Source organism: Oxyura jamaicensis, chromosome 6, assembly GCF_011077185.1.
Source record: "Oxyura jamaicensis isolate SHBP4307 breed ruddy duck chromosome 6, BPBGC_Ojam_1.0, whole genome shotgun sequence".
In the NCBI taxonomy this organism is placed as follows: domain Eukaryota; kingdom Metazoa; phylum Chordata; class Aves; order Anseriformes; family Anatidae; genus Oxyura; species Oxyura jamaicensis.
The window spans coordinates 32,349,222-32,358,059 of record NC_048898.1 but is presented as its reverse complement, the minus strand read 5'-3'; the positions used below and the strand labels follow the sequence as shown (position 1 = coordinate 32,358,059).

Below are 8,838 nucleotides of genomic sequence, written 5' to 3'. Positions count from 1 at the left end.
ATCTCCTCACGCCGCAAGGCCACCGCTAAGCCATGGCCCCAAACCATGTCCAGAGAAGGGCTATGAAGGATGGAAAAGCCCTCCAAGATCACCTGGGCCAGCCACCCCCCTACCACCAATGTCACCGATGAACCACGTCCCCAAGCACCACGTCCAACCTCTCCTTGAACACCCCCAGGGACGGTGATGCCACCCCCTCCCTGAGAGGCCAACCCCAGCTCCCCACACCTTCCTTTCTGGTTGTTTGAGAACGCAAAAAGGTCTCCCCTGAGCCTCCTCCAGACCAAACAGCCCCAGTGCCCTCAGCCGCTCCCCACAGGACTTGTGTCCCAGGCCCTTCACCAGCTCCGTGGCCCTCCTCTGGACACGCTCCAGGCCTCAATGTCCTTGTAGTGAGGGGCCCAAAGCTGAAACAGCACTCGAGGGGCAGCCTCACCAGAGCAGAGCACAGGGGGACGATCACCTCCCCGGCCCTGCTGGCTGCACTGCCCCTGACCCAACCAGGATGCCGTTTTGCACAGTAGTTACATGCCACTGGTAGCTGTGGACTGTGTGGTGGTACCAAACATGAACACAAGAAGCAGCACAGGAGCCAAACGAGAGGAGATGTGGTTTTTCAGTCATATCAGTCTGATTTTTCAGTTTCAGCATTCAACTCTCTATTCTCTAATGTTCTACACTCACAAAGTCTGCGGGATTCTTCTGGAAAACCCTACGCTCTTTGTGCTTGGCAAAGGAAAAAATGTTTTGCCTCTGATTTACAGGCAGCTTCCTGTTGGCAGCGTCCTGTGATGTTCAGAGCTTCACAAAAATCTGCTGATTTCACCCCAGCCCAGATATTTCCCAGCACAGATCATCCGGCAGCGGGGCGGCCCATGTACTGCCCGTGGGCTGCCTGTCGTGCCAGAATTATTATTGGTTGCAAATAGATTGCAGAATGAAGAGCTCTTGGAAAAAAGTCTGTTGAAAGGAAACAAATTTGTGAATAAACAATGAAATCAGAAAAAAATCAGCACTGGGGAAAAGATTAAGAACTTGATGGTTTTATTTTACATGTTACGCTGTCACAGAAAGTCAACACAACATGAATCAGTATTACCTCAAAAAAATTCTTATCAGGTGTAGGTAATGGCTGCAGGGTAAGAATAATGCAGTTACTGTGGATCTGTGAGTACCCTGCTGTGGTCACACTGGAAAGATGTGGATGAATTTCCCTTTCCCCACCTAGGACACCTAGTGTTTATATTAACAGCTGTAGCTGTTCATAACTTCAGATCCTCTCCAGTAGCGGACAAAAAGAAACAGAACAAGCCTTCCTTTTGCACATCGCCCTGATTTGAGGCGGTCGCTAGGGATTAAAATGATGACAATCGGGCCGTTTGGAGCTGTGCTCCCGGGGACAAAACTGTTGATAGGATTAAGTCACACACTTTGACAGGATGCTAAAGCATGGCAACGAGGAGCCAGCAGCGGGACGACAGGCTGCCTTGAAAAGCTGCAGAAGGGGCGAGGAAGAGCCCCGGGCTGGCGGCTTCCAGCCGGCGGCCGGAGACGCGGGCCCGGCTCCCGGTCCTCCGCTCCGCCAGGGCGGCGGCCGCGGCGGCCCGGCCCGGTGGCGGCGGCGGCATGGCGGGCGGCGGGGGGCCGGCCTTCGGGCCCTCGGCCCTGGGCACCAGGCCGCAGTGAGTGCGGGCAGGGCCGCGAGATGGGCCGGCATCGGGACCGGGATCGGCATGGGGAAAGGGTCGGCAGCGGGGAGCAGCCGGGGCAGCCCGCGGGGGTGCCCTCCCCGCTCGCAAAGGCTTCGTTTCTGTGGAGCGGGCACGAAGCGGCCTTGCGATGCCGCCTTCCTCTCCTCCGATTGCCCGGTGTTAATCGCAATTTCTTCTCCTTCCCCATCTAGCTGGGATGCTGCGTACGAGAGAGAGCTGCGTTTTTTTCAGGACACGGGAGACGCCGGGGAAATTTGGTAAATAACTAACCGCACCGCAGCGCGCCCCGTGTCCTGTTGGGGATGGGGGTTGCAAAAGGGCACCCCGCAGTTTAGTTACGGGGTTAGTCCGTAGTGCTGGGGGTTGGCAGATGGTGAGAAAATTTAATCTAGAAGCCACCCGCTCCACTCCTGCCCAGTTTTGCAATGTAAATTTACAAGATGCACTTAGATAACTGTGATTGCACGGAAAGTGAGCTGGGACTTGCCGTGTGTTATACCGATAAACCTTCATTTTGTCACTGAGCTCAGATTTAAGTTGGCAAATTGGCAGTGCTGCCTTCATTTTTTTGTATTTGGAGGGGCTCACCTTCCAGAGCTGGGGTTTCTGTGAGTTGTAAGGCCATTTGATTCATTTACACTTAAAGCAAATACAGAATATGAGTTATGTGGGTTGCTGCCAGAGTGCTTCAGTAAGAGGTGCTTTGAAGAAGCCTTTTGTCTGTCTGTGCTGTATTGATTACCTGAGCCTTTGTTCCTAATAGGTTTGGAGAAGAAAGCATGGTCCGCATAATCAGATGGTTGGAAAAACAGCAGGTCCCCCATGACAGCTCCGTGCTTGACATTGGAACGGGGAATGGTGTTTTGCTGATGGAGTTGGTTGGTATATTGCAAAGTTTGTGCGCTTGATACATTATCAATGCTCAGAACGCTGTAGTTTAAGTACAGTTCTCACAAGTGACATTAGAAATCATGGCCAGCTGTAACTTACGTGAAAGACATAAAGCAGGCAGCTTAAACTAAGACGGGTGCTGTGTGTCAGCAGAACGCTGGTTACTGTGCATGAGGTCTTACGTTGTCATTTGGTTTCAGAGGACAAGTGAAATTACTTCAGTGTTGTTGATAGGCCTTACACAACATTCTAGGACAAAAACAAGACAGAATGGCAACTGGCTGCCAGACAGCCTGTGGAACTTGGATATGTAACTCATGGAGCCAGCAGTGCCAATGGTTTTCTTCTAAGTGCACACCTAGCCATGCATGTCGTCCTAGTGCACACCTAAAACATGTATGTTGTTCTTAATGGAAATACTTATTTTTTCACTAGATTTGCTTACACTTCTAGTTTCTTGACACTGCCTGGATTGTCAGTACTTCAGTTTTCAAAGCTTACAACATTTCTTTAAATCAATCAGCCTGCATATTCCTTATTTCAACTTTACCTTTCTGTCTTCCTACATCCAGAAATGCTTTTCTTCCTATTGTTGTGTAAAACACCCACGGGTAGGGAAAGTTGATTAATACCCTTTGTCCACACTCAATTCTGACAATAATACTCATTATTGATGTAAAAAATGGTCAAAATCAAGGTGTCTATGTAAATGCTTTAGAAGGCTGGTAACAGTTCTTTTCAAGAAGTTTAATTTCTGTCAGGATGAAAACCCCTTACTGGATGTGTTCTGGGGTGTTACAGTGTAGTTGTAGAGTGATACGAGATGGTTTGGAACTGCAGTATTCTTTCCAGGTTTTGACAGAGCCCTTTGCTATAATATTAAAGGAGGTTGGTGAAGAAGGGAGCTTTCTTGCTGCGGTAGTTTCTGTTGTCCTACAATCTCCATTTGCTCCATTAGTTACGGCAGAAATTGCAGTGGTCTACTAAGAAAATTGCAGCGAGGTCTAGATGAGGCTTTGTCAGTTCCAACAGGGAATATTGCACAAAAAGGAGGTGAAGTAGCCAACTGGCTAGGAAGTGTTGCTGCCGCATAGAGCTCATCTCTCATTTTTCTGAGGACTGGGGGGGGCAAAATACCAACAAACTTCTGGGAGTGAAGGGTTTTCACTGCCCAAGTGCGGGTGTCTGCCATGCAACACCAGAAACCCAAGCACAGTGCAGCGCTGATAGCTTTGCAAGCTGCCTTCTTCTATTTAACCAGCTTTTCCAGGAAGTAGCAGAAGCGTGTTTGTAAATACCACCTTCAGGACACGAGGAGTCTAATTCCAGAGCACGGTGCGGTCATGTTTGGCACTTGACTGAATGATCCCTTCCTGTCCATATGGAGTCAGGCCATGCAGGTTTAGCAGCGTTTAAGGCTGTTTATCCTTCAACTTGCCTTCTCTGCCCCAGAGACTACAGGAGTGAACGGAAACTCCCTGAAGTGACTCAAGCTCTTTGCTTCCAAACAGAGGAGCTGTTGTGGAAACTACGCTTCCACCCCCAAGCCTTCAGCGCAGGCATCTCAGGAAGCTTGGTTCGCTCTTGGAGCTCTAGGGAGGAACGTGGGCAGAGGCCTGAGCAATATGCTGTTCTTCATCAAACGCAAACAACACAGGCTTTGTGTCTAGCTGAAATTAGCCCTCAATTAAGAACAGCTGGCTAGCGCTACGCTCACACGGACTGAAGGAGGAAGGACTTCCAAAAAATGTTGTTTTCCATGCCGTTGAGGTGTCAGACTTCGGAGTAAGTAGGTAGGCAGCGCTTTGCTTGACACCCGTTAAATTCCAGGTATTGTTCAAAAAGCCAAACCCAAGCCACCCCCCTCCTCCCCCTGCTGTTACTGCCTGCAGCTGGCCGTAAGATCGTAGCTCTTCCTGTTAGGTTTGGGTCCAACGGGCGCACGTGATGCCAGATCTGCTCACTTCAGCTGCTCCGACGGAGGAGTGGAGACGTGTCACCGCCCCCCGCCCACGTGCCCAGCTCCAGCTGATGCCCGGTGCGCGAGCCGGTCTGCTTTGCAAAAGGGTTGCTCGGATCTCGTTGGACGAACTGGGTTATCGTTATCTAGTGCAGAGTTAGAAAAGTCTCTGTGCTCTTTTATGCTTCGTGACCTGCCTGAAAATTGCTGATACAAAGCCCTCAGTGCATGCAAGTAATTGCATTCAGATAGACATTAGCATGAGAAATTAGAAGAAGTAAGTTTTTGTTACAGTGGTTTTCTGTACTAATAAAATGTACTGCGTACTTTGGCTCTCGCCATTTAGGTTATAAACCAAATAATTGCTCAATCTCATGTGTTACGCAAGTGTTAAAGAGGTTTTCTTATTGTGAAGCATCTGGCGTTGGCACATGTTCTCATCGCTGAGAATTCCTCGTTTCTAGGTTACTTTTGGTGCAGATAAGAGCCTGTTCCCCACCAGGGTGTTTCTTTTCACAGTTCTGCTCAGTTTTCCACTTGTTGACATAAACCAGCTTTCAGTCAACACAGCTTTTGATGAGGTATCAGGCAGAACGGAGTTACTGCAGTTCATTCCCTTGGCTGTTTAGCTCTGGTGGTGGTAACAGGAACAAAAATGAGTAGTTCTTTCCCCCCTGTCATTCAGATGAGGAGAGGATGGATTATAGATGGGGAATTTACCTGTTGAACGCAGAATTTGCTAGCACTCTGATTAAGATTCTCTGCTTCTGCCTAGGCGAAAACTGGCTACACTAATCTCACCGGGATTGATTACTCACCTTCTGCGATAAAACTTTCAGAAAAAGTAAGGGAGAAGGAAGGGATGTCTAACATCAAATTACAGGTAAGTGTCGAGAGAAACTTTGTTAAGGAAAGAGAAAGCAATTGACCCCAAGGTTAAACGGCCTACTTGATATTCAAATGCACTCCGTGTAATAGATTAATGATGTGTTTTGAAATTCATTTGTGTTTTATACCTCATGAGAGAACTCTGACCAAATAAATCTGTACTTCCGAGAAGATTTGTCGTCTATTTGTCTTGTTTGTAACAGTCATCAGGACTAAAACGATTTCCCCACCGCCAGCGGGGCGGATGGCTGTTTGAGAAGCTCTGCGTTTTAGCTGATACGTTCTGAATTTCAGATGTGAGATAGAAAATTAAATCCTTATGCGGAAGAATGCCTACCAGGAGCTATGCAGCAGGAAGTTTGAGAGGCCCTGCCTGAGCAGGGCTGGGAGCAGCTGACCTCCAGAGGTCCCTTCCAGCCCCAGCAATTCTGTGATCCCGTGGCTGCCCTTCACGCCGAGGCACTGCCTGCTGTGCTCCTTTCCCCTCCAGCTCCGTACCTGTAGGGTGTCTCTGTTCTGGCACCTCCGTTGTGATCTCTTTGTGGCAGGCACCGTCTTGCCCTCTGTGTTTGTGCAGGGCATAGCACGCAGTGCCTAGGAAACCAGGGATCAAAGTACAAACGGGGATTTAAAGAATGAACTTCCAATTGTGTTAGCCTGACTTCTAGATGAATAGGTATATATGTGGGCTTTGTAGCAAAGAGATTACTACGTTGGTAATGTATGTAATGCCTGCTGTAGAGAAAAAAGAAGCTGATGTGTAACTGAAAAGCCTTTGAGTTCCCCTTTCCTAAGCATACCTATCGTCAGGTTTGAGGCTTTTTATTTTAAAGCATTGGTTTGCATTAAAAATTCAGGAGCCCTTCAGTAAAGATCGTTTCACAGTTGCAGACTTCTGGTTTAGGTGGAAGACTTCCTGGCTCCATCAGCTGAGCTGTCGGGATTTCAGATCTGTATTGACAAGGGGACTTTTGATGCCATAAGCCTTAATCCTGATAATGCGGCTGGGAAGAGGGAGCAGTACGTGAGATCTCTCCGCAACGTATTGAAACCAGGGGGCTTTTTCCTCATAACGTCTTGCAACTGGACAAAGGAGGAGCTGCTGGATGAGTTCAGAGAAGGTAAGCAGTTGAATAGAACCAGCTGCCAACTTACGGTTCTTCAGGGATGCACCAGGTAAATTTTAATGTCTGTCTTCACATATTTACTGATCAGATGAGGATAAGACAAGGTGGCAGTAAAAAGACTAGGAAATGCCTTTGCCTGTCCTCACTCTGTTTTCTTCAACACTTCCAGCTTCTACATTTGCCAGTGCCAATCTGTCAAGGGAGCACAGGTTTTGTTATACCCTGGAGAACAAGGATTTCAGTCCAGTTACATGGGAAAGGAGAGAATTCTGTACCCATGTGATTTATTTTTTTTTTTTTAATTTCTCTTTTGGCACTTTATTGACAGATCCAGCTCACCCATCCAACTGATTCTGAAATTATCCATATTTAGGGGAACTGGCAAGTCTGTGACTGTGACCTTTTATGTCACCCCCTCAGTCACCTTTCTGATCCTCTCTGAAGGTTTTTTATTATTATTATTTTATTTTTTTTATTATTTGCTTGTTTTTTTTATATGCTGGTTAGCTCCTGAATCTCATGCCTGAGGCTTGAAACTCCAGGACTGTGGATCTAAAACAACCATCCCTCCTGGGGAACTAAAATTACTGGCAAGTAACCATCTTTTCTGCCATTAATTTGTGTGATTCAGCCATGTAAAGTTTTTATTATCCGTGGAAGGTTTTCAGCTGTGTAAAGCAGCAGTGCAGTGTAACAGTACAGCCCTATAAACTTGCAAAGTAACTGCCTTGCAAGTTTTCCAGACAAATAAAGAATGGTTCGCAAAGGGTTATCCAAGAGGAGAATGAAATGACTTCCTTCTTACAAAAGCATTTTAATTTCTGTCTGGCAGGATTTGAAATTCTGGAGGAGCTGCCAACACCCAAGTTTTGCTTTGGAGGAAGAGTTGGAAACAGCGTGACAGCATTGGTTTTCCAAAGAGAAAAGTGAGGCCATCCATCTCGGGCAAATTAGATTAGCTGAGAAAAGTCTGAACTTTAAAGTAAACCTGACAAAAACCTCAGACACGTGTGTAAATAAATGTTATTTGAGTACACAGTAAAATACTATGTATGGAACTCTAAGGGGCTATAAAACATTGCCCTAGAAACATTTCAGCTTTGCATAACTTGCCTGTAAATTCTGTCCTTGCTACAACCTCGCTTGTTTTAGGGAAGCTGTGAGTTTGTGTGAGACAAATAAGGCATGCCAAATCTGAAGACCGGTATAGCCACACGATGTTGGCATTTGGAACATAAAGATCAGCTAGTATTTAATTTCACTATTGGTTAGCAGCAACCCATAGCAAAGGCACTCTACAAGGTAAAAATCTCATTCCTCTGTTGTGTATTTGGGAACAAACTTCCAGATGTAGGCGCTGTTTCTTTTCTTTTAGGTAAACACGGATATAACTGTTAAAGAGGGAAATGAATGTAGAAGCTGTAGCTCGTGCAAGAAGGACCAGTCAGTGCTCTAATTTGGGAATTTGGGAAGTTCTCAGACTCAGCATAGTTCTGTCTCCACCGACTCCTTTCCCATAGAGGCAGACTAGTGAGTGTTTTTAAACATCTCTCTTGCAGGAATGTATACGTGCTTTGTCAGTTATTTCCACTGATCCCATAAATATATAAAGACGTGATGTTATAATCTCGCTAGCATGTGACGTATGCCTCTTTCATTATTCATTTGCTATACAAAAATGTCTTAAAAGCCAACAAGGACAGGAGTGGGAGCAAGGACATGTGACCTGGGAAGAGTAGAGCAATGCCGCCGGGATGTGTGGGAATGGGATCAGGAAAACCAAGGCACAGATGGAACTGGTCTAGGGGGAGGTGTCCCTGCCCGTGACAGGGGGCTGGAATGACGTTGCTTAAATGTCCCTTCCAACCCAAACCATTCTAAGTTTCTGTGATTCTATAATTTTAGTTGTATAATACAAAAGAATTCAAAGCATAACTATAAATTCTTTTTTTTTTGACTTGTGCTATGATCCTTTTTTAATTTACTTGCCTTTATTTCTTCTGTTATTTTGTACTTTCAGAATACTACTATTGCCTAATAGAAAGGGAAGTACAACTGCTTTATGCCTTGGCACACACATTTGCCAGGTGACAATAATCTTGTTCTTGCAAGCATCAGGGAGGTCCCATTAGGCAGGCTGGTTGTGTTTCACAGACAAGGTCATGTTTGCCTATCAGAGGAATGCTTCTCCTCATTGCCAGCCCAAGCAAGGTTCGGGAGACCTTTAAAGGTCAAGAAATAAAAGAATACTTTCCCAACA

General features: G+C 46.5%; 1 protein-coding gene across 1 annotated transcript; it reads left to right on the top strand.

The window, feature by feature from the left end:
* Positions 1-1,549: 1,549 nt before the first annotated feature.
* EEF1AKMT2 (EEF1A lysine methyltransferase 2) lies at positions 1,550-8,219 on the top strand. Its single transcript, XM_035330036.1, has 6 exons — positions 1,550-1,682; positions 1,904-1,969; positions 2,476-2,590; positions 5,339-5,446; positions 6,356-6,572; positions 7,411-8,219. The coding sequence occupies exons 1-6, from the start codon at positions 1,627-1,629 to the stop codon at positions 7,506-7,508; spliced, it is 660 nt and encodes a 219-aa protein (XP_035185927.1). The 5' UTR covers positions 1,550-1,626; the 3' UTR covers positions 7,509-8,219.
* Positions 8,220-8,838: the final 619 nt, after the last annotated feature.

Excerpts from the sequence above, each read along its gene's own strand:
- EEF1AKMT2 (XM_035330036.1), top strand. The coding sequence starts at position 1,627 with ATGGCGGGCGGCGGGGGGCCGGCCTTCGGGCCCTCGGCCCTGGGCACC. Across the intron at positions 2,591-5,338 it reads GTGTTTTGCTGATGGAGTTG|GCGAAAACTGGCTACACTAA; the intron begins GTTGGTATATTG and ends GCTTCTGCCTAG. Across the intron at positions 5,447-6,355 it reads TGTCTAACATCAAATTACAG|GTGGAAGACTTCCTGGCTCC; the intron begins GTAAGTGTCGAG and ends CTTCTGGTTTAG.